This window comes from Martes martes (genome assembly GCF_963455335.1).
Source record: "Martes martes genome assembly, chromosome: 2".
NCBI lineage: Eukaryota > Metazoa > Chordata > Mammalia > Carnivora > Mustelidae > Martes > Martes martes.
This window is the reverse complement of record NC_137889.1, coordinates 196549102-196575731: the sequence shown is the minus strand read 5'-3', so window position 1 is coordinate 196575731 and position 26630 is coordinate 196549102. Positions and strand designations below refer to the sequence as shown.

Here is a 26630-nt window from a genome sequence, read left to right as displayed (position 1 = left end):
ATAATTTCTCCTCTACATTTTGACTGTGCACATTGATCTTTTAAATGGTTGAATTCCGTTAACTCTGAATGTATGTGTGAGCAGATTCAAATAGCTCTGGTCCAAGTCTGAGTGACCTCTCTTAGTAATAAAAAATTAATAGTTTACATGGTGAAAAATCATTCTGTGCATATAATAATTATTAATTAATATGGAAAAACATTGCTTCCGTTACTTTCATTTTTGGATTATTTAATAGGTCAATGTTACACTGATGTGACTGAGAAAGATAATATCTGGACAACAGTAAGAGATTTTTGATAAATTTGAAAATAAGCACATACATAGTCTATTGCTTATTGTACTAAGCTCTGTCATCCAAACCAAGATCACATAGAGGAAAGACACTATATTTTTAAAATAAACAAATGGACTGAAAATGAATAGTTGATGCATTCGTATAGAGCTGTAGATCACAAACAGGTGACCCAAACCCTTAGTGGGGTCCTGGAGTACTTCTTGGAATGCAGATTCTAAGGCCCATGGCAGACTGACTGCAGGAAACCTCTGGGTGGAGACCCAAGAATTAGGGGATTCTAATGGACACAAGTGTGCTGCAGGGAAGCCTACCCACCCCCCCAGGGTATTTAAAGTGGCAGCTGGTTTTATTTAAAAACCTGTAAAGTATACTGAAGAAGCGTCCAGCATCCATAAATAACAAAGCAGTTTATATCATGTCAGAAGTGAGGAGGGGAGACCTTATGAAGAATGATCTCATGGCACTCTGTGATAAAACTCTGGCGGACGTTCTGTGTGCTCTACTAGGCTTCCGCTCACCAGACATCCCACCCTCTAGGAACTACATTTTGTGGCTTGATTTGAAGTGTTTTGTTATGAAATCACTTTTTTTGGGAGGAAAGAAGGCAGTCTCTGTGGGAGGTCTTTTGCCACTCTTGCATAAATTATTTTTGCATCAATTTAGATTGTTCTATTATCTCCTTCGGGGATTTTTGTGATGTTGTCCCAAGCTGTGTATTTCTATACTTGTGTCAAAAGAGGCATTAACGTACGATAGAAGAGATTTACATTTAAATGTTGTTTTATTTTTTGTAGTTTTGTCTTGATCTATAATAAACACAGTAAGAGTCACAAATCTTAAGTTCTCAGCTCAATTAATTTTTACAAATCTAATTCTTACAAGTTGTAGAACATTTCCACTATCCCAAAAGCTTACCTTGTACCATCTCCTAGTTCAGTATCCATCAGAGGTAATCACCGTTCTGAATTCTAGCAACATAGTGTTTTTTGGCTTTTTCATGAAATTAATATATATCATATAAATTGAAACATAAAGGTATTTATTCTTTTTTTGTCTGGTCTCTTTAACTTAACATTAATCCGTGAGGTTAATCCATGATGCTGCATGTGTAGCAAAATTTGTTCCCTTTTATCGCTTTATGCTATTCCATCAAACGCGTTCACCATAATTTATTCATCCAATCTATTTCCTAATTTTAGCTCTTATAAGTAGCTATTAATATTCTTGTACATGTGTTATGGTGGGCACTCAGATGCATTCATTTCTGTTTAGTTTTTACGCAGGAGTAGAATTGCTGTATTTTGGAGTATGCCTGTATTCAACTTTAGCAGATAATGCCGAACACTTTACAAACTCGCACACTGACAGGCATTCCCAACCCGCAGTGTGTAAGAGTTCCATTTGATCAAATCCTAGTCCAGTTTTAGCTATTGTAGCAGGTATTTTTTATCTGGCTTTAATTTGTTTTTCCTGATGTCTGAAGATGTTGAGAACCTTTATATACACCTATTCGTTATAATGCATATAATAATTATTAATTAATATGGAAAGGCATTACTTCAGTGATATATTTGAAAGATGGACTGCTATTTTTGTGAAATGCAGGATTAAGGATACTCTTTTTTTAAGATTTTATTTATTTATTTGACAGAGAGAGAGATCACAAGTAGGCAGAGAGGCAGGCAGAAAAAGAGGAGGAAGCAGGCTCCCCGTGGAGCAGAGAGCCCGGTGTGGGGCTCGATCCCAGGACCCTGGAATCATGACCTGAGCTGAAGGCAGAGGCTTTAACCCACTGAGCCACCCAGGCGCCCTAAGATTAAGGACACTTTTAAGAATTGAGTGTCTATCTTATTGTTGTTTCGTAGGCATATTTACATATTCTGGATGTGAATACTTTGTCAGATATGTGTTGCAAATATTTTCTCCAACTCTATGACGCATCATCTTTAAGTAATGTTTATAGTTCTCAGTGTAGATGTCTAGCACCTCTTTGCTCAATTTTCCTAAGACTCTTTTTTATACTCTTAAATAGGATTGTTTTTATTTGTTGATAAATTTTATTTCTCATCTTTTGCTGGTAATACATAAAATTCAAGTGATTTTGTTTGGCTTTGTTTTCAGTGACTTGTTTAGTTCATTTAGTAATTCTAATAGTTGGTCTGTAGATTCGGATTTCTGTAATCACAGACATGTCATCTGGAAATAGTGACAGATTTGTTTCTCCCATATAAATCATAATTGTTTTTTAATTTTCTTTTCTTATTTTAATGAAAAAAAAATTTTTGCCACTCTGTGCATGTCCACAGATGACTGAGAAGGCACTGCCAGTGTTGACCTTGGGGTTACAAATAACTTTTATTGAATAAGCAAATTCACAAATAGAAAGATCCACGAATAATGAACATTAACCATGTAACAGATATAACATATGCACATGAATTATAATATCATATATATATTAGTGTGTATTATAAAACAGAATTTATTTAATTGTATACTTACTTCTGGATATATGTCTCCAATTTTTCTTTGCTGTTATCATTTCTAGTACTGTCAGAAACCTCAGTAACAATTAGTTATCATATTTTTTCCATTCTTCCACTTTACGTACACTGATAGGTTATAACCTGTTTCTATCCCCATTTTCTTTAAACTCAACAATTTACCTGCTGTCTTACTCATTTATTTTTATTTTTAAATTTTTTTTAAAGATTTTATTTATTTTTTTGATAGAGATCACAAGTAAGCAGAGAGGCAGGCAGAGAGAGAGAGAGGAGGAAGCAGGCTCCCTGCTGAGCAGAGAGCCTGATGCGGGGCTCGATCCCAGGACCCTAAGATCATGACCTGAGCCGAGGCTTTAGCCCACTGAGCCACCCAGGCACCCCACTCACTGATCTATTTAACAAACATTTATTGATCTCTTAATTGCCCAGACTCATTGGACTATTTTTTAGCCTGTTTCCCCATTTAAAAAAAAGTGGATGCAATCACTAATTATCAGATTTTTTTAATCACAAAGGTTTTCTGCATTCAGGAGTATTTATTTATTTCCCTTTGTCTAGATTATCATGAAATCAATATAAATAAGAGTTCCAAAGTAAATAGGATAAAGGTGAAATAACTCTCATATGTCATACGCTTATGTGAGTACAACTGTATTATAACAAATATTATGCAGTACATACCTAGCTTTCAGGTTTGCTGTTATGTGCTATGGTGAGTTTTATTATCTGTGACTATTCTTTGCTTTACCAAGGACTTAACTCCGAAATTCATTGAGTGAGAGAGAAGATACAGTACATGATTTTACCCTTCAATTATTTGTTTGAGCTTTGGCTCTACAGACATTAATAAGCTAGGACGGGTTACTGTATTGGTTAGAGGCACAGGAGGTGATCCTTGAACAGGAAGCACCTTGATCAGGTCCTTTAAGGATTTTTCTAGCTACTGTTTAGTTCAAGTGGACAACATTCTAGGCTGACGAAGTAAGTAAAAGTGCAAAAAGGAGTAGAATGTGTAATGGCAGTTAGGCTAACTCTTTTAGAGAAAAAAAAAAAAATGAAACCAGACTACAATAAGTGATATGTATTTAGGTATAGTGAAATGTTTGGCCACTGACAAAGGGTTTAGATTTAAAGCGGAAAGGAAATTTGCACTCCCAAAGCTCTTGTGATAACATTTAAAGGAGATCATTGGAGTGGCCGAACATAGGAGACAGAAAATAGGGAAAGAGAAGACAGAGTCCAGTATAGAACCTGGGATAGGATCCTGGATGCAGAATGGTAGATGAATGGCAAATCTAAGAATAGTGCGTAGCAAGAATTATCAGGACTTGCGAATGGCCTGATGAGGAAAGCAAAGTAAAAATGACGTCAGACTCAGAGTTTCAGCTGCCTGGAGAGGAAGTACAAGAATATGGCTGAAGGATTATCATGTTGAGATAAGTTAATGCTTTGAGAATAATTATAGTGAGAAGATATTAGAACAGCAACGTAGAAATGTTCTGTAACCCAGGATCTGCAACTTAAAGTTAAAAAAGTACTAAAACTCAATGGCTGAAGGACTTGTCCAAGGGAATATGAGAGCAGAGAGCCTTGGGGGGTTCTCAGCCAACGGGTGGGGAGCACAGGGTCTAGCAAAGGACCACCTGAAGACACATATGGAAAACTAAGAGTGGAGAAGAGCAAAATGTGGAGTTGGAAGACCACATCAGTGAAGAGAATCTGTGATGATTTACCCTATTAAAGAAAGCAAAATGGGCTGGAAATGGGGATGCTGGTCTAGAGAGAAGGAAAAAGTAATCCTGATTTGACTCAGGTGGGTTTCTATGAAGAAACGGGAGCACTGACTGAAGCCCGAAATGAAGAGGGGTGCAGAGGGGGGTATCTAGAGGTCAGGGGAGTGACAGTTATTACTAAATTGCAAACAAGACAAAGACAAAATATACTTCCAGGAATGTTGGTTCTAAACAAATGCTTGGAGTAGGTCAAGAAGTTTATAAACTATTACTTAGGAGCACCTGGCACGAAGAGGAGCTCAATAAATATTTGTTGAATGGATGAGTGGCTGCCTTGTACACATCCTATGGCTTTCGGTGCATTTTCTGACGACTGTAAGTTTGTTAATAGTGATCTTAGTGAAATGGTTATATGGAAATGTAAGTTAGAGGCCAGGTTGGAAGCAGTTCCGAGGGCTGCAGAAGAGGAGAAATGGAGGGAGGTATTCGGCAAACTTGACAAAATCAGAGAATCGCGGAAGCAAGTTCTAGAGGTAGGAGAGATCTTGCCAATCACTGGAAAGCCCAACCCTCTCATTACATGGCTGTGGACTTGAGGCCCAGCTTTGTTAAATAACTTACCATATATACATCAAGGTTCAGTTCCAGGAAATGAAACCACACTAGCTATTTTAAGCATGAAACAATTTAATATAAAGAATTAAGTGTGCATTAAATTGTTAGAAGGATTGGGGGAGTGGCCGTGAGCCTTGAGCTCCAGGACTCATTCTTGGGATGATCCAGCCGAGTTGCCCACCCGGGCAGCCGCTCCTGCAGCTCAGGCCAGGGAGGGGGGACGGGCAAGCTGCCCCCGCACCTGCTGACTGCCAGAGCGAAGACTTCTCTGAAGATGATGACTGGCACTGCTGTCCTTCACGTCCCTCGCAGGCTCCAGGCAGCCCACAACTAGACGTAGGACGCTGCCCTGGAGCACCCCAGTCCGATAGCATCTCCCCAGCCACATTGGCCACTGCTGATTTCAGAACTCGCTCTAGCTGGCGGGAACAAACGCTCACCTGGCATCCTCTCTGCACGCACTCTGGGGTGTAGCTCCCACTTCTGCAGCTGCAGACAATGCAAGGAGGTAGGAACGCGTGGTGACTGCTGCATAATCACGTTCACCGCCCCCGTTTGCACAACTAGGAAGGAGCCTCACTGCAACGGAGCATGGAAGACCTGTTAGTACCGTGCCTCTGGCGTCACTGAACGTAGGTGCACAAAGGAGACTTAGATAGCTTTAGTCCTCCTTCTAAAAATCACATTCTGATCCCAAGAGACCTAGAAGTAAGCTGACCACTTGATTGGTTGTTCAAACTAAGCCACATCTGAGAGTGAAGGAAAACATTCCTAATATTTATGCCGAGATAGCAGGCATGATGCAGAGTGACCCCCCGCAAGCCCAGCGCTAAACCTGTGTGTGAATTATTTAAGGTTCTTCATGATCTCGCTGCAGCCTCCCCTAGTGACCGCTTCTCTCCACACAAATCTTCACTTCTTTTTGTTCCATCCTTTTTGGAGTTCTGTCCGCCCCCCCCCCCATCTGTCGGTCCTTGTCAGGTCATCTGCACGTGTGTCATTGCCTGGACTGGCCTTCCCTCTTTCTCCACGTGTCTGACTTCGGTGAGTCTTTTTAAAATCCAGCTGAGAAGTCACCTCCTCTGTTGAAATAGCCTCACATTTCTTCTAGTCGAGTACATTGGTTCTACTTCAGTTACACACTCACCTTGTATCAAAGTATCCGTGTATCTATCTCTCCCTATTAAACTGTGACCGCCTCAATGACAGGAACGGGGATGAATCACCTCCTATTCCCAGAAGCTAGGTCAGATTCCGTGCTACAGATGTGCTCAAGAAATGTCTGGAAATAGATGGGTGCAAGCAAGGGATGGGGAGAGTAAAGAAATCAAGTGCAGGGGGGATGAGCCAGGAAAGGAATGTCAGTAATTGCGTATCATCCTAGTATTTCCATTTGTGAAGCTTCTTTTTGTATCATCATCTATCAGACCTTCAGAACTCCTGAATGAGTTGAGATGAAATCAACTCACCCTCACTTAGAAGCAGACTTGTCTGGATTTCCCATCCAATACTTGAAGAAAATATCAGTATTTATAGACTGCGATGACAGTCAGTGGTGAAATGTTCTCACTACATCTGTGTTAACCCATCAACTACGCCATTCCTCGATGTGAGCTGAATGTGTAAATGTTGATTTCTTTTTTTTTTTAATTGTGTTATGTTAGTCACCACACAGTATATCATTGGTTTTTGATGTAGTGTTCCCTGATTCATTGTTTGCAGATAACACCGGTTTTTAGATTTCTTGAATTAAAAATGCAAAAAGGTCTCACTTTCCTTTTGATGAGATTTCTTTTTTGAGTGAGCAGTTTTGTCCCGCTTGTTGGAGCCCGTGTTGTTGATTTTAGGAAATGTCCCACAGTGAACCCTGATTTGAAGGATTGATTTCTTGCCCTCACTGCTGAAACTTGACTTCCTGCCATTCACTCCCAATTTTCTCTCATCTACATATGATTTTTTTTTAAACCTAGTTTATAATTCTTTACGAAACTCAGTGCAAAACATTTTCAGTGAATATTTCAAACATTGTGTTCTTTGGACTGTACGGTGATACCTGTGTTTGCTAAGGTTTTGAATTTTTTTTCCCTCCATGTTTGTGTTAAGTAACAAGCAGGTTTTTTGAGAGGGGCCTCCTCTTGGAAGACAGTTTTTTTCTGTAAACACATCTACAGTACCTCTTGGCTCAGCCAGCTTTTAATGAACAAAGAAATTCAGATTGTTCTAGGAGTGAGGGGAACAGAGTATGTATATTTTTTGAGCTCTCCTAAGTGCTGCTCAACCTTAAATGTCTCTTTTTTGTATATGATATCATATGTTGCAAGAACATATTCGAGGAGATTTAGTATCTTATAGAAGTATGATTTTTTTTTAATTAAGAGTACTGTCAGGATCTTTACATTGAACATTTCACTACTGCCTAACTTCCACAAATCCAAGTAAATGTGTATAGAAAGCTAATTAGCAAAAGCTGAGTTGCTGTAGAAAATTCTAAGTCATGTTACAGAGTAACATGCCTATAAATCCAAGTCTCTAAACTACCATATGTTCTTAGCAAAACCAAATTAAATAAACTTCTGCTCTTACCCAAGATGGAACAACAGAGACTGATGTACCCTCCTGACTTAAACAACCAGAAATGGACAAAATATATGCAACAGTGGTTTGCAAAATACCAGGTACCTGGTGGTGAAGGATAGGGAGCGCTAGGAGATAAGAAACAAATGAAGTGAGCTGCCTGGGGGGTTTTTAGCCTGCGTCTCTGGGAAGGACAACCGGGCTGAGCCTGACAGACATTCAGAGTGGGGAAACCAGAGTGGGGGGGTTCTGAGAGACGAAGGTAGCCAGAGTTCACAGAACTGGAAGTGACAAGAGAACGATGCGGAGGTAGAACTCTTGACGATCTGAATGCGTTCCCCACTAGTATGCAGTCAAGTCCTAATCAGCACATATATGGAGACAATTTTGCAAAGGTGGGAAAAGAAAAAGAACCACTACCTGAGGGGTCAGAGGTAACAGTGCCCGCGCTCGCATGGGGGTGGGAGTAGTGCTTGTTCAAACTACACAGACTGGAACGTCTCAAGATTCACGCTGCATTGGATGGAGCCCACAGAAAGGTCTTCCCTCAGCTGTGGTGAATAATTAGCTCTACATGAGCACTGTTCTGGTCCTTTCTAATTTATCTTCAGCAAGACCTGAAAGGACCAAACTGTTTCCAGGTAATTTGACTGCATCCAAGAATAAAGCTCAAGAATATTTACAGGAGTAAGAATATATCAGCAGCCAGCAAGGTGAGATGCACTGTGTCAGACATCAGGTCAAAATTAGCAAGCATGCAGGGGCGCCTGGGTGGCTCAGTGGGTTGAAGCCTCTGCCTTCAGCTCAGGTCATGATCTCAGGGTCCTGGGATCAAGCCCCCCCCTGCATGGGGCTCTCTGCTCAGCAGGGAGCCTGCTTCCCCTCCTCTCTCTCTCTGTCTGCCTCTCTGCCTGCTTGTGATCTCTGTCTGTCAAATAAATAATAAATAAAATCTTAAAAAAAAATTAGCAAGCATGCAAAGGGACAGGAAAATGCAACGCATTAGGATGGGAAAAAATCAATCAGTCAAAACTGGTCCATAAGTGACAGAAATGTTAGAAAACAGTGCATGAAAACAGCTATTAAAACTGTATTCTTTATGTTTATAAAAACAGAAGATATAAAAACATGCTTAATTTTTTGGCTTCCATATGATCAGAACTATGTGGGAGGATGTATTATAGGCATGTATTTATATGCGTAAAATGTAAATAACAACAATATTTCTTTCCCTCGGGTGGATTTTATTTGTAAGATTAAGAATAGTTTTATTTTAACAAGGAAGTGTCTTAAATGGAAATTCATTTTAGGAATGGCTCAACAATTTTTTGTTTTAATGCAAAACATACCTTGTTATTAAATTTCACCTGGATAATATTATTTTGAGGTTAGGAATTACACTATTCCAATCATAGTATTTGATGGCAAATACTGTTCTGTCATAATTTATCTTAAATCTGCAATAATTACTTTTGCTTAAATATACTGATGACATGTTAGGATTATAAAATTAACCTTTCTATATTTTGGATATTAACCCCATTTCAAACATATCATTTGCAAGTATCTTCTCCCATTCGGTAGGTTGTCTTCCTGTTCTGTTGACGGTTTCCTTCACTGAGGAAAAGCTTTATTTTGCTGTAGTCACTATGGTTTTTTTTTGCTCTTGTTTCCCTTAAGGAAACATCTAGAAACATGTTGCTGTGGTCAATGTCAGAGAAATTACTGCCTGTGTTCTCTTCTAGGATTTTTATGGTTTCAGGTCTCACCTTTAGGTCTTTAATCCCTTTTGAGCTTATTTTTGTGTATGGTGTTAGAAAGTGGTCCAGGTTCATTCTTCTACATGGAGCTGTTTTCTCAGCACCATTTATTAAAAGGGCTGTTTTCCCCACTGTATATCCTTGCCTCCTTTGTCAAAGATTAATTGACCATGTCTGTATGGGTTTATTTCTGGGCTCTCTATTCAGCTCCGTTGATCTATAAGTCTGTTTTTGTGTCAGTAACGTATTGTTTTGACTGCTACAGCTTAGTAGTACATCTTAAAAATCTGGAATTCTGATACCTCCAGCTTTGTTCTTCTTTCTCAGGATTGCTTGGGTTATTCAGGGTTCTCTGTGGTGTTATTTGGTCTAGTTCTGTGAAAAACGCTGTTGGTATTTTGATAGGGATGGCATTGAATCTGTAGAATGCTTTGGGTACTATGGACATTTTAACAATATTAATTCAATATAATTCAATTATTTTAATTCAATATAATTAAAACAATATTTTAACAATCTTAATTCTTCCAGTCCATGAGTGTGGAATATCATTACATTTGTTTGTGTCATCTTCAGTTTCTTTCATCAGTGTTTTAGAGTTTTCAGAGTACGGTCTTTCACAACTTTAGTGAAGTTTGTTCCTAGGTATTTTATTTTTTTTGGTGCAATTATGAATGGGGTTGTTTTTTAAATTTCTCTTTCTGTGTTTTCACCATTAGTGTATGGAAATGCTACTGATTTGTGTATATTGGTTGTGTATCCACAGTTTATTCTTTTTTATTGCTGAGAAGTATGACTAAATCACAATTTGTTTAAAAAAATAGCCTTTCATCTGAACATAAGTCAGAACTGTTTGATCAGCATTATTCAAATGAGCATACGACTTCAGATTAAAAAAGTGTAGATGACCACTTTAGTATTTTCATTTTATGGGTAATATGCATGTTTAATTCCATGTTTTTAAAACTTGGTAAAAATTTATTGGTGATAGCATAGTAAAATTTTATTACAAAACAATAAAAAAGCATGTTTCTAAACTACCATATGTTCTTAGCAAAACCAAATCCTTATCTAAGTGAATTTTTAGTCACTTAGGATAAATTCTGGTTGGTGTAGATGTGTAAATACTTAATCTAAATGTCACATTTAGTAAACCTTTTATAGGTTTTCTACAAAATCTGGAAACATACATAATACTTTATTTTTCTGGGAAGAAACTGAAGATGTCCTACATTTTTCTATGCCTCCAGACTTTATGATCACTCTGTGCTCTTATTTAAATGGTAAACAAATCACTTCTCAGCATTTTGGCTAAGATCAGGTGTAGTATCTTTTCTTACCAGTTTAAATGGTAAATGAGAAGATTGTGTCTTATTGTAATAAATTACTAGACTTCTACATTGTCGCTCAGTATTTATGTCATAGTGCAGTTCTTCTCACAGTGTAGCACATTTTTCCATGTGACATGTTTTAATTGTGAATCATATCCTTGACCAAGGATCTAGCAACAAGTTAATTATAAGAATGATCAATCCCTTGTGATCAAGAAAGCAACTTCAATCATCTAAAATGGTGAAATCATGGCCCAGTGATTAATTATGGAACTTTAGGCAGGGAGAAGATTTTAGTGATCCTCTGGCACCACCCATTTATTTTATAGATAAGGAAACTGAGGCCCAGATAAGTGGCATCTTTCCCAAATCATTACTGATAGAGCACAGCAGAGCTGGGCCTAGAGCTCTGTTCTCTTTGTATTAGTTTTCTACTGTTGAATAACAAATCACCTAAGCACTCATTTATTAACTCACAGTTCTGTCGATCAGAATCCAAGGTGGGTGGACTGGGTTCGATGCTTAGCTATCATGAGGCCAAAATCAAGGTTTAACCAGGTTGAACTCCTGTCTGGAGGCTCTAGGAAAGAATCCACTTCCAAATTCATTCCTGCTATTTGCAGAATTCAGGTTCTTGTTGTTATGGGACTGAGGTCCCCATTTCCCCACAAGCTATTGGCTAGGGCTCACTGTCAGCAACTAGAAGCCTCTGTCTGGTCCTTGCACAGGCCCCCTCCATCTTCAAATCCAACAATGGCACATCATTTCCTTTTCATAGTGCACGTTTTTGACCTTCTCTTCTGCAACCAGTCAGGGAAAGTTTTGTGCTTTTAATGACTCATGAGATGAGATCTGACCCTCTGAATGATACCTTTATCTTATAGTTAGCTGTGCACATAACGTAATTATAGGATTGATATCTCGTTATATTCACAGGTTCTGTGGGTCTTTGGGGGGGCCAATTTAGAAAGTCTGCCTGAATTTATTTGGATTCTCTTGGTATTGTACCACATAACCTCATTCTAAAAGATCTATGATATAAATATAAATGAAAACTTTACATACATGTATTAAAAGTGTATCTGTATCTCCCACAAATATAATACTGCTATTCATGTGGCTCATTCTATCACTTTACAAGATCTCTGTCCATTTTCTACCTTCTTCTGAATCCCTTACCTAAAACTGTGCCTTCCCTATGTCTGTCTTACTCTCCTCATCCTGTTTCATTCTCCTAACCCTCCTTCATCTCTTGTATCACTAGAACGCAAGCTCAGTGTGGACAAGCTCCCAGCCTGGTCTGCTGCTGTCCTTTCAGGGCTTAGAACAGCGCACGTCCGTGCCCTGTTCTTTAAATATTTAGTGGGAAGAATGTGTGGCAAATGTTAATATTCATCGTCTGTCTATAATGATTTGTATAATTGTTATCAAATCACTCGTATGCCTTTGGAAAAAATGTAGTGTGCTCAAATAGAGTTTCTGGGAAAGTCTGAAATGAAGAAATCTCTTTACCCTTAATAAAGTGGCACCTAGGAGACAACAGATGAACATAATTTGAGCTTTGAAATTAGCAGCTGTGAAATGGAATTCTCTGTCTCCTTTATGCAGTTGAGCTTACGTAGAAAACGTTAACTCCTAGCAGTGTCAGATTACTAGAATATGCTGTAGTACATCGAATGTAGGGACTACTTCCTCTACTCTTGGATTTCGGAAAGGTCATCTACAAAAACCAGGAGTAAGAAGGAATAAAATTTAGCCAGGAAGAGGAGGGATGTTAATTAAAACGCTATTCATTGTACAGAGGGATAATATTTGGAAATGAAAAACTGTGCTGTCCTTCAAAGTTAAGTTTATAGTTTTAGCTGAATAAAAGCAACAGAAGAAACACACGAAGAAACAGATCACTAGTAGTAAAGCCCTTCATTTCAAATGAGATAAAGAGAATAAAATAATGAATTTGGGAGATTAACGAGAACATGTCAACCTTTTCAGAGGACTACATAGCCCAAGGATAGTTTATTAAAGAAGAGCGGGGTGGCGCCCGGGTGGCTCAGTGGGTTAAAGCCTCTGCCTTCAGCTCAGGTCATGATCCCAAGATCCTGGGATCGAGCCCGCATCAGGCTCTCTGCTCAGCGGGGACCCTGCTTCCCCCTCTCTCTCTGCCTGCCTCTCTGCCTACCTGTGATCTCTCTCTCTCTCTGTGTCAAATAAATAAAATCTTTAAAAAAATAATAAAAAATAAAGAACAGCAGGAAGGAAGATGAGGACAATTGGTGACTGTCACAGGAAGGGCATAGATGGGTTTATTCATCAGGGCTCTTTTAGTTTCAGTTGTTAGGAACTAACATCAAACTGTCTTAAGCGAAATTCAGTTGTAAGAGAGCAAATGAGGTGGCGGTCGTTTATGTACTCATGAAATTGAGAAGACCAAGGTTTCAGGAATTGTTGAATTCAGTGGCTCAGAGTTGTCTTTGGAGGATAATCTGTTCTCCCCATTAGTAATCTTCACTTTCTCTTCTTGCATTAAACATAGATCAGGAGCTCTCCCCACGCTAGTCCCAGGCAGCTTCTGTGTCACACACTGCCAGTTTCAAGCTTAATAGAGGGAATTTCTCTTTCCTACTAACTGTAAATAAAATAATCCAAGGACATGGTTTAATTGGTATGACTTAGACCACTTACCCATCCGTTCACTGCTCACTAGAGTCAAGGAAATGGGTCGATTCCTGACCCATCCCTGGGTCAGTGCCTACTATACCAGAGCTGAGTATACAGGGGTAGAGCAGGAAATGGAGGGTGAGTGGGCATAAAACCATGTAACTACGTGGACCTCCTGGAGAAAGATCCCCCCACACCTACAGCTGCCAGATTTAGCAGATAAAAATAACAAGATTTGCATTTAAATTTTAATTTCTTTGAGTAAGTTTTTAGTATTAGGCACATCTCGTGCAATATTTGGGACATATTTATATATAAAAAGTATTGCTTATATGAAATTTGAGTATGACAGAGTATACTGTATTTTGTCTGACAACTCTGCCCACACCTGAACATTTCAGTAGTTTATTCAAGAAACAATTGGAATGGGCAGGGCAAGCAACAATGATACGGGTCCCCTATCATGGGAATGAAGGACTCTGTCTTGCAAAAGAATGCAGAAGTGAGGGGAGCCTGGGTGGCTCAATTGTTAAGCGTCTGCCTTCCTCTCAGGTCACTACCCCAGGGTCCCTCAGGTCACTACCCCAGGGTCCCGGGATCGAGCCCCACATCAGGCTCCCTGCCCAGCAGGAAGCCTGCTTCTCCCTCTCCCACTCCCCCTACTTGTGTTCCCTCATCGCTGTCTCTCTCTGTATCAAATAAATAAATTTAAAAATCTTAAAGAAAAAAAAGAGAGAATGCAGAAGTGATCCCTAGGCCAACAGATTGCAGTCACAGAAATGAAACACAAACTGCATTAATGCAAACTAAGAATAAAAAAAGGGACCAGTAGAAGATCAGTGGTAGGGAATGCAGGAAGAGGAGGATCTGAAACGGAGAATTCAGCAGCGTGGGTTGCCTGTACAGCATCAGTTTTCCTATTTCTCTCTCTCTCTCTCTCTTTTGGGGGGGTTTCATTTTCAGGGCAGGCCAGGCTCAGTTGCAGGGGCTGATTTCTTTTTTTTTTTATATATATATATTTTTTTAAATTTTTATTTATTTATTTCACAGACAGAGATCACAAGTGGGCAGAGAGGCAGGCAGAGAGAGAGAGAAGCAGGCTCCCTGCCGAGCAGAGAGCCCGATGTGGGGCTCGATCCCAGGACCCTGGGATCATGACCTGAGCCGAAGGCAGAGGCTTTAACCCACTGAGCCACCCAGGCGCCCCGCAGGGGCTGATTTCTGATGGGACTACGACCTAGGTGGGGTTCTGTTCTCCTTATCTGTGAATGATTTTTACGGGAGCACGTGACTCCATTCTGGCCACTGAAACCTACAGTTAAATGTACTGGGCTTCTAGGAAAGATTTTTGCCTACTCCTAAGAAACAAGCACTAGAAGACACAAGTTGTGGTATGTGGATATGATGCTGGAATTGGTGCTGCCATTTTGAAATAATCAGAGAATCTGATCTGGGAACAAAGTGATTTGCCAAGATGATTCTGTGATTCACCAAGAAGGACAGGATGAAAGATGGAGAAAACTACTTACCTGATGATCTGTTAATAAACCGACTAACCCAGGAGTCACCTGACTTCTGGGCCTTTTGTAATGCAAACGAATATATTTCCTAGTTGCTTAAAATACTTGAAAGTTTTATTCGCAGCTTAAAATATTTTAACTGACATACAAGAGATTCACACTAAAAGTCAGAATGTTGTATGTATTGGACATTGAGGTGACTTTTCTGTTTTATTATTAATGATCATAAACTCAAACCATAAAAACGTTATTTTTTTTACTTGAAAGGTAAGATACTTTCCATTTTTTTAAAAAAATGCTGTATGCTATCCCTTAAAGTAGTCAGTGAAAACAAAAGCAAATGTGTACTTTAGAATTAGAACTTTTGGGGAAAAGAAATCACGGAAACTAATATTCATTCAATGGTAATGTCTTTTTTTAAAAAAAGCAACAGTTACTTAATGAGACTTCAGAATTGACATCACGAATTGGCCTGAATATAGTTCTTTGAACTATCATTATGGAATTTCCCAGTTGGTGAAGGATTCAGCTGTTTTTCACAGAAATCTTTTATATCTTGATGGCATGATGCCCCCATATATAGAGGTGCTATTAGTGTATCTTTTTAGGAATTATAAAAATATAAATTTTTTTAAAAAGATGTCAGTGGAAAAATCACTATTGGATGATTTAGCCGATCAAGACAATTTAACTCCTCTCTGTTTCCGATGTTAACGTATGACATTTGTTGAATTTTATGCCTATTTTTAGCTCTGATCTTAGGATCTCCACCTACTATTGGAAAATCCAGCTTGTGGCATCCCGGTCGCTTCATTTTTACAACCATATTCTGTTTGTGAAGAATGTTAAATTTATACATATAGACTCATCCTACGTTTTTGGTTACTGTAAAACATTTCCTTCCTCATTTTCTGAAGTTGTTATACCACGAAGAAAACTGGGACATTTTGGTAAACTGAACCTTACTTTGTCATTCACTTATCCACATAAAAATTAACTTTCATTCCCAAATGAAGCAGAAGAGCATGAGGAATTTATACAACAAAATTATTGTCACTGTCCTATCTATTAGGGCTAGATTCAGTGACATATAAAAGAAAACCCAAACTTGGCCTAAACATGATGGAAGTGCTATCCCCCGTGTGTAACAAAGTCTGGTGCTAGGCACTGCAGGAGGGTCTGATCTCTCCTTTAGAGCTCCCCTATCATCCTAAGCACATGTCTTGATTCTAAGGTTACTCATAGAGCTCCTGACATCATGTCCATGTCCAGGAAGCAGGAAGGAATACTGAGTAAAGGATCACAGGGTCCAACCTACCAAGAGGAATTACACTCCTTTGATGAGCCTTGGCGGAAGCCTTTCATATCAGCCCATTGAAGCCACTGGAGTACAAGCAATACTTTTGCTCATACGTCCCTGAATTATCCTTAGTCACATGGGGTGCTTAGTCCCAAGAGAGACTGCAAATGACTTTTAGCTGAGTTTATGACCACCTCAAAAAAAAATTAATACTCTACTCCTTAGGGAAGAGAGAATGGATAGAGGATAGATGGGTCTGTCATGGTCTCTATCACAGTACGTTTGAGGTTGCTTTCCTACCCCAAATGTATTTGTATCAGATTCAGAACTTGATCAAAACTTGTCCTTTTCTAACTTTACCTTTGTCTCCTATCATTTTTCGGATTATAGAATTTCTTCTGGTGTGGGCGTGATTTCATCAATCTACACTTACACTTCCTGTAAATATGATTAGGTCATGTAAACATGTGGTGTTCCATCCTGAACATGTCTGACGCCCAAGTGTTCATAATCGGCAAAACGCATTGTATTCTCCTTTATCTGTCTGGTCAGTTCAAAATTCTTCTCTAATACTAGGTACCATCCTGTCTTTAACACTAAGAGTAACTATATTTATTGTGACTTAGTTGGTCACCAGTGTGCCCCTAATATATCTTCAATAAAAATGGGCTTCGTAGCAAAATTACTCTTTTTCTGAAAATTCATATACAACAATTGGGAAGCTAGCGGGGACAAAAATGGGTACAATCAAAATGTTTCCAAATGGTAATTAATTCTTACCAGTAACTCAAAAGGTTAAGTTTCAAAAAAGTTTAAAAAAAGGAAAGTCACTCTCATTACTAAGGCGGATTGCCTTTGATATTTCTGGGAAGCTTGAAAGGTATTCTGAGCATCACTTTTCTGGAATGAAGCGCACTGCACCTATGGTAGGGCCTTATTTATTTATTTATCTTAAAGATGCTCAGTCTTCCCGCTGATTCTGTTATCACATCAGTCACTCTCTGCTGTCTTTACAGCCATTCAAGTCACCTTGAATGCTCTTACTTAAGCGGATACCAACAGAGTGCCCCCACGGATCTGGTTTGCTACTCCAGATGGAAAATTTCACTCTGTTTTTGCTTCTTGATCTTGCCTATTGCCTTCTCTGTGATCTCTTTCAGTCCTCTTAGCAGTAAACAGACCTGTGGACAGGTGTTTGGACATGATTAGCACGATATTCACCTTTAATTATTCCTGCCCCTATATTAAATGGGGCAAAGAAATAACACAGAATTAGACATAGAGGCATCTTAAATATTGTCAGAGCTGGTGTCAGCTTTTAAACTTTAAATTTACTTTATAAAGGTGTGAGCTATTGGGAAGTCATGTTCTAGTACCCTGATGAGATCTGCTTAAGCTAGAAAGAGTGTAAGTTTTTCAAGCCTACATAATGGTTTGTGACTACATGATACGAATTCAGCTCCATTCTGAATATAAATCCAGTACAACTGTGTGGTTCTAACATCCAAAGAGGTACCAAGTGGTTCTTTACCTTCTCAGGGTCTGTGACAGGTATGGGTACTCAATAATTATGCATTAAGTGATGATCAGTGCCATCTATTAGCTAACTCCTTCCAATTTCATATTAGGGTTTTAATGTATGAAACAAGCTTCTCTCATTGGATTTCATCTTAATTTACCCAAAAGTAAATATTCTACATTCTTTTCTCCTTGTACCTACTTTATGCTCTGCAGGAAATACTGTTAACTCTCGTTCTTTCTAAAGTTATTAGCAGTTTAGATGTCCTTTCACTAATTCTAGATTTTTTTCCTTATCTTTATTTTAAAAAAAAGTAAAATTTCTGATTTATAAAATAAAATACAGAAAGCTTAAGAAAGGCGTAGAAGACTTTCCCTCCATGGGAAATCACCACCACCGTCACCGTCACCATCATGGCAATAGTAACAGTGAATACTATTTCTTGAGGGCTTTTTCTAAGCACTGTACATAGTGCTTTTACTATAATCATCTCTTTACAGCAACTCTGCAAAATAGGGATTATCCCATTTTACAGATGAGGAAAGTGAGGTTTAGAGAGGGTAAGCATCTTAAATAAAATCACATTGCTATGATGGCCACTGCCAGGATTTGAAGCCAGGTATGTCTCATTACAAAGCCCAGGACAAGGTGGGCATACTGGAAAAAATTCGTTATGGGTGAAGGTATTTCACAGCCTCAGAATTGTCTTTAATGCCTACTGATGCATATGGCTAAAAAGTGCCAGAAATTCCTTCACCGTCTTTCTTTGCAATGTTTGACAACTGCCCACTTTAGGAATCATAGAAAGGGTGCTGTAGTGCACAGGGGGAAATAGGGACAGAAGTATATTCGATTGAATCAGGGCAATGGTTGAAGGAAAAAGGCTTCCTTCTTCCTTTCTAGCTTCCTCATGCAATGAAAAAAGAGATTTTCTTCTCTTAACCAGAAAACCACCTATTTAAGGAGGGATTCAAAGGCCAAACCAAAGGTGTGTTAGAGCTGAATGGAACTGTCTTTCTGAAATAAGTATTCAGTCTTCTCCATTCATGCATCAGACTTAATGATATGATGACATTGCGAGTATATTTGCATTGGACATGGTCACTGGCAGTTCTGCCAAAAAGAGCCATTTTTAGAACTGGGAGCTCATGTATGAGTTTCCTATGTGTACATGAGCTATCACATCCTTTCACTTTCTCAAGAGTGTGAAAAGGCTGGAGGTCGAATTAGGTAAAGCTGTCTGCAGGTGTAGTCTCTTGACCTCAATGTGGGTTGCAGCTCTTAAAAACAACTTTTTAGGAAAACTTTCTGTTTAATGTGGATGGCGGTAAGGGCTATTTATGTATTGTGGCATCAGTGTGATCCCCCGATGAGAAGAAATTTCCCAGCTAACGATCTAGCATTTGGGCTTGGGTCAAAGCGAATTACAGGATAGCTTTCAAACCCGAGGAGTCATATTCAGAGCTTATGTCTGTCCTTGCAGGGGAGGGTCCTGGGGTTTCTGTGTGTTTTTTATAGCAAAAAGGGTGTGAGTAAGATCTGTACCTCTACTACTTCTAATCCCATGTGTCTAGGGCATGCTCATCAATCTTCCTGGCCAAGAGACACCTTTTTCTCCTCTTCAACTTTGTTAAAACTGCAAAGATGGGGAGGAAAATGCCCATTTGTTAATGCCAGACACCGATTCAAATGGTTTATGGGCCCCAGGGCAGCATTAAGTAAGCCTCCCATACAAAAGCATGAGTCAGAACGGGTTCTGTCAAACTTGTTTTTAGATATGGGGGGTGTTATAGACATCAAGGCAGTTTGTAAAATAAAATCCTTTTCAGCTTACATATATTTGAAATGGAAATGAATCCACTTTCAGTTTTATACCAGCAGTTTTGAATAATATCTTTTATTTTAGAATCCAAGTGATAAATTTTATTTCTCATTTCACAAAAACATTTTTCTTCCAAAAATATGGAAATATGAAAGCAGATAATCAAGATAATTAGAACCCAAGATTGCCTCTCTCACTCTCTATCTCAATAGATAGATGGATAGATGGATAGATATGGATATTTGTATTGTGTGTCTGTGTGTATGTGTGTGTGGTCCATTGGGAAGTAAAATTAAATTCCTTCCACTGTATAAAATGAAAAAAAATTGTTTCTTCTTTTATTTTCCCCTTGGATGTATTTTCTGACTGACTTCTTACTTTGGTGTCTTACGGATTCCCAGGTATAGCTATGGCAATGACCTGCTAACTAGATGGTGGCCAGAACAAGTGTGGAGACCTACAGTGGCTCCCTAGCAGCATTCACTAGAAAACCAGACTCATAAGAAATAAAGTCCTATATCATGACTGATAATTGTACACTAGATACTCTCTTGTTGCCATGCTCTAATTTGGTTTTTAAGTTAAGGTTACTGGCAAGAGGAGTGATTTAAATTTATGTGATACAAATTCTGTCCCCTCAGGATTATAGCAACTTAACCACTGTAAATTTATCCACATATGGTTCTTTAATTTATAATCTCCATTTATTTAATAACTACTTAATAGCTGTTCTGTCTGTATCCACTCTCTCTGTTCTGCACTGAGGATGTGACCATAGGAGGGTGAAAGTACACATTCTCAGACTCATCGAACATCCTGTCTGGCCTGATGGCGCTGCTCTCTGTCCGGTAATACTACGTTACCCTCAGTGTTGCTATTCCGTGCTAAATGTAGAGGAGGTCTGTCTGATCAGACGCATGTGTACAGTATTTGAAGAATAAACAGAAAAACGGCGTCTCAGTGACTATGGAAAATAATATGGACTATGGAATATAATATAATGTTGGACCCCTAGAAGCTTCTTTTTTTGTCAAGAGTTGTCAGAAGGTCGATCGGGGAAGCTGAAATGCCTGAGTTCCTTTTGTTTCTTAATAGAGTCGAATCTGGGAGGCCTTGACGATGTAGGTACTATTTCCAGCAGCGTTGACCAGCAGCTGAAGGAAGCAGCAAGGCACCGCAGACACACGGGAGAGAACGATTACAACATCGAGGTGCTGCTGGGGGTGGACGACTCCGTGGTCCGTTTCCACGGCAAAGAGCACGTCCAGAACTACCTCCTCACCCTGATGAACATTGTGAGTAGCCCCTCCTCTCTGAGGCGTTTTGATCTTCTAATTCACTTCTCCTGTTGTGTTCGTGTCTTCTGCAAGCCTATGGGAGGGCTCCGACGGCGGGAGCCCACGCCCCAAATGTGCACCTGAGTGCATTAAACTCAATTATTGATCTACGTATTCAACAGATAAGAACGCAAAAATAGAGGAAGCCTGAAACAAAATTTTCTTTGGGGTGATCAGCTAGTTCTCCATTGTCATCAAGGGGAAAATCGTAGATTGAAAAAGTCGTAATAAGATGACCTATAGCAGGACTTAGGATTTTCATTGTGTTCTGGGGATAATCAAAACTCTTGTGACTTTATCTACCTGCCCTGATAGAGACCACGAAGGATGAAATAGCATCATTTCGTTTCCCGAGATGATGAAGAAAGATTTAGGCCTGATAACTGTGTGGGTGCCTGTTGCCAGGGTTTTTGAATCAGAGTGGTGTCTTTCAACATCATACGATTGAAGAAAATATACATACGGAGCACAGTTAGGCTGGGGCACGGTGGAGCACCGTGTTTTTCCTTTCTTTCTCCTTTATGAGCCTTAATCATATGCAGGGGAAATATGGTCTGCATCCTAGAACTGGGATTCTCTTGTGAGAACTGGCAGAGAGCAATTGAGGAGAAGTATCTAAACCACGTACTTCTAAAAAATAATTGAGATGATAGCGCACTCTGTTTTATATATTTTACCTCTAGAATTATAAAATACTTTTTTTGATCTAGCAAATTTATTACCTCAGCCTACTCTCTCTTTTCCAGCTTCTGATTTTTTAAGTTAATTTTTTCAGGTATCTGTATTGTTTACCACCTTCTTTCCATGCTTAAGATTCGATTTCAAACAATTATAATGGAGCAGACTATTATTTTATTAATCATCATTTTATGTATACTAATATTTAGGCCTATAAGTGAAATATATTTTTGTTTATCGAGAGGCCAGTTTATAAGATTATACATATACCTGCCACGTGTCTGTGAGATGGAAAGCGAGTATAGAAATTACTTCTCTTTGCTCATTGGCACCGCTTCCTGGTCTGAAGACTGACTATCACGCAAAATACGAGTTACTGGCTTTGACAATAGACGTGTGTAGAGGCTCATTATTTGTGAATCACATGAACTTCTTCGACAACTGACTATGAGTTTTTTGTCTGACTCGCTAGCGGAGAAACTCCAGGCATGCTGTTTCCCCTCTCTGAGCCTGCTGCAGTCTCTCCATCTTCGTAAAGAGAAAACTAGTAGGACTGATTTTACTAGGCGTGTTGAGAGGATTTAATGGGTAATAAATGGGTAAATACAAGTCACTGTGCTGTGTGTACACGCAGAAGGAAACAATCCTATCTTAGCTTTCCACGTGGAATTTACTTCCAAATCGCGAAGGAGATGCCCCTCCCACTCACATCATTCATTGTGCCCCTGGGCTGCCCCGTCCTCCCACTAGGGAGGGCGGCCAATCCTTAACAGACCTCCTAGGCTCCTTCCTGGTGCCCAGGACTACAGATGGCTCTTGGCATCAGGCAGCAGAGATCTGATATACTCCTTGTCCTTATGGAACTTATAATTTAGTCATGCTATTACTAAGACTTACGGGACAGGTGCTGTTCTGTAAATGCTATAGGACTTCGGAGAAGGCAGCTATGACAACAGTCCAAGTTGTCGAGTGTTGAGGGTATCAAACTGGGACTTGGGAGGCGAGGGTTTTCTTTCTCGTTCTGCCACCTGTTGGCTCTGAGGCCTTTGACAAAGGGATTTCATTTCTGTAATGTTTATGAAATCTGTTTTTAAAATCAAAGGCTCCATTAAATGTTCCTTAATTCTGTAATTCATGAAGGTAGGAGTTAAACTGGGTCTTTAGGGTTTTTTCTCTTGTTGTGGTGTTTGCTGTTTGCTTTTGTCTTTTAGAGGGTGGAAAATGTAAAGGATTTCTAGGTAGACTCTTTTGACAAGAAAGTAGAAATGGATAAAGTATATTCGCCAGACAGTAATTCTGATTTGAAGAGTGTCAAAGAATAAATGAAGTGCCACACTTCAGGTTTTGAGCCACCCAGGGCCCCTAGGTTTAATAATACTCTCAAAAGGGCTGTTTTATTTTTAAGTCCATTAAAAAGGATAATAGACTCAGTCTTCATCTTAAATACTAGAAATTACTCTAAAGTTAATAGTGTATCAGAGAATGGAACTATAGTAGAGAAAATCTTAAAACTTAAGAAGTTCATTGCATCTGAAATAATTGATGTAGGCAGGGGTTTGGGGGAGACAGTAATAGTACTCCAATAGCAACACTTAAAACATAATTGTTATATGTCAGGAGTAATGTTAAACTCTTTCTTTGAAGATTTTATTAATTTATTTGAGAGAGAGGGACAGAGACTGAGAGAGAGCATGAATGGGGGAGGGGCTGAGGGCTAGGGACAAGCAGACTCCCCGCTGAGCAGGGAGTCCCACGTGGGGTTCAAGCCAAGGACCCTGAGATCATGACCTGAACCGAAGGCAGACATTTAATAGACTGAGCCACCCAGGTGCCCTATGTTAAACATTTTTTAAATTTATCTGCTACTTTATTTACTTTTTCCCTATGCTGTCCATCTTGTGACTTACTTGTTTTATAACTAAGGGTTTGTCCCTCTCAATCCCCTTCACCTATTTTGCCCATCCCCCCATACCTCCCCTCATTTATCTGCTATTTTAAATTAGCTGTGTGAATTGGCCACCTTTTTGACCAAATGTATTTCATCCATTCCAGCACCATATTGCCCAATGATAGTTATGGTTGTGTATATGAGTTTGGTAAAGTTCTGAAGTGATATGCTGTGTGAATCTGGGAGTTTGGACAGAGGAAAGGCAGCTCACGAAATTAGCACTTCTCTCGGAAGTTTAAGGTCAAGTGAGCGAGTCTGAACAGGCCCCGAGGTGATTTTGCTTAACTTTCTGAGAGGGAGGGTGGGTATCCTCGACCCACCCCCCTGGGTTCTCTCAGTCTGTGAAGGAGGGAATAGCCAGCTGCCTTCCACCTCCTTTTATTTTTAACTCCTTCTTTTTTGTAGATCTTGAAATTTATCCAAGTCTCATCTATAAAGAAGAGATAAACAGATCTGAATATATTCTAAAACAGTGTGACTAATGACTAGATTCTTGGCAAGCCTTTTATGCCTCAAATAAGATGTACGTGATATGTGTTAAGCCTGTCTTAGGATCTCATATCATATCTTGTTATGTTAAGAAATTTTAGGTTTGCTATTTTGTAGCATGGCTGACTTGCCGGGAAAGTGGTTCTCCGCAACGGGGCATGTCTCATTATACACATAGTCATCCATTGCCTACTGTGTACAAGGCCATTGTAGGCTTAGAAATTTTCCCAAAGAACGGAATAGAAAATTCTCTGCCTTCTTGGAGCTTGAAAGAGGAGACAGGTAATAGTCAAAGGAGAAATAAATAGGTAAGTTTAGGTAGTAATAACTATTGAGAAGAAAAATAAAGAAGAGTAAAGAGATGTTGTCAAGGAGAGATGAGGCAGTGTGGGGGGTGTTTAGGGTACGGGGTTAGGAAGAACAAGGACATTATGTGGACAGAGACGCAGGAAGTACGTGAGCAAGAGACCCAGGCAAACAGCTGGGGAAAGAATGATCCAGTCTAATGGAACATTAATTGCAAAAGTTCTGAGTCAAAAAAAGAGCTCCTGGATCAGGAGTGTTTGGGATATAGGCCCAAGAGTTAGTGTTTTCTAAACATAATGGGTTAATTTGGATGAACACCCCTAGTTGAAAATCACTAGTAGAACAATAAAAGGAAAAAATTGAGAGGAGAGATTGGGAAGAAATCTAAGAAATAGAAATGAAATTTCTTAGAGTGAAAAATATAAGTAATTGGACTATGCGGGAAATTTCTCCAACGGTTTTTCTTTATATTTTATATTCAAACCCTATTGCCAGAAATCTGTTATCATGTGAATAACCGTGAAGCTTGCTTTCCTGAACTCTGAGTATTCTAGGCAGGTAACAACTTTTTCTTGATCTGAATATAGTTTTTAAAAAAAAAAGTCTTTGACTTACTAATTTCTACCTAATGGGCTTTAGGACCCTTTCTATTCTGTTGATCTGTGTGTCTGATTCTGTGCCAGTACCAGACTGTTTTGATCACTACAACTTTGTACTATAACTTGAAGTACAAAATTGTGATGCCTCCAGCTTTGCTTTTCTTTTTCAAGATTGGCTATTCAGGATCTTTGGTGGTTCCATACAGATTTTAGGATTGTTTGTTCTAGCTCTGTGAAAAACTGCTATTGGTCTTTTGATAGGGATTGCATCAAATGTGTACATTGCTCTGGGTAGCATAGATATTTTAACGATATTTGTTGTTCTGATCCCTGAGCATGGAATGTCTTTCCGTTTCTTTGTGTCATCTTCAATTTTTTCCTTAGTATTTTATAGTTTTCAGAGTATAGGTCTTCAGCCTCTTCGGTTAGGTTCATTCCTAGGTATCTTTTTGTATTTGCTGAAATTGTAAATGGAATTAAATCCTTAATTTCTCTTTCTGCTGCTTCATTATTGGTATATAAAAATGCAACAGGTTTCTGTATGTTGATTTCGTGTCCTGCAGCTTGGCTGAATGTGTGTGTCAGTTCCAGCAGTTTTTTGGTGGAGTCTTCTGGGTTTTCTATGTATAGTATGATGTCATCTGCCAATAGTGACAGTTTGACTTCTTCCTGAGGCTGGGACTTCTGGTCCTGTAGTAAATAGCAGCGGTGAATGTGGACTTTCCTGCCTGGCTCCTGACCACAGAGGAAGAGCTCTGTTTTCCCCACCCAGGATGATATTAGTTGTGGGTTTTTCATAGATGGCCTTCATGATGTTGAGGTGTATTTCCTCTAAACCTACTTAGTTGAGGTTTTTGTTGGTTGGTTGGTTGGTTTTTATAAGTCATGAATTGATGTTGTGCCTTGTCAAATGGTTTTGCTACATCTACTGAAATGATCATATGGTTCTTGTGTTTCATCTTATTGATACAATGTGTCATGTTGATGGATTGCACCTCCCTGGCAACCCAGGAATGAAACCCACTTGATTGCAGTGAATGATTTTTGTTAATGTATTGTTGGATTCAGTTTGCTAGTATTTTATTGAGAATTTTTGTGTCCATATCCATCAGAGATACTGACCTGTAGTTCTCTTTTTCAGTAGTCCTTTTTTTTTTTTTTTTAAGATTTTATTTATTTATTAGAGAGAGAGAGAGAGCACAAGAGGAGAGAGGTCAGCGGGAGAAGCAGACTCCATGCTGAGCAGGGAGCCCGATGTGGGACTTGATCCCGGGACTTCAGGATCAGGACCCGAGCTGAAGGCAGTCACTTAACTGACTGAGCCACCCAGGCGCCCTTGTGTAGAGTCTTTATCTGGTTTTGGTATCAGTGTAGTGCTGGTGTCACAGACTGATTTGGAAAGTCTTCCCCCATTTACTATTTTTTGAAATAGATTGAGGAGAATAGGCATGAACTCTTCCTTAAATGTCTGGTAAGATTTACCTGTGAAGCTGTCTGGCCCTGGACTTTTGTTTATTAGTTTTTATGATAACTGATTCAATTTCTTTGCTGGTTATCTGTCTATTCAAATTTTCTCTTTCTTCCTATTTCGGTTTTTGGGTTTTTTAAAAGATTTTATTTATTTATTTGACAGACAGAG

At 39.2% G+C, this 26630-nt stretch overlaps 1 protein-coding gene across 1 annotated transcript in view; it reads left to right on the top strand.

Annotated features, from left to right (window-relative positions):
- The window catches only part of ADAMTS3 (ADAM metallopeptidase with thrombospondin type 1 motif 3), a gene marked incomplete at both ends in the record, with an annotated part of 249908 nt that overhangs the window by 170541 nt on the left and 52737 nt on the right, over positions 1 to 26630 (top strand). The window contains one exon of the mRNA XM_080796379.1: positions 20730 to 20929. Within this exon, the coding sequence (XP_080652505.1) occupies positions 20730 to 20929 (200 nt within the window). The remainder of the gene's footprint in view (positions 1 to 20729; positions 20930 to 26630) is intronic.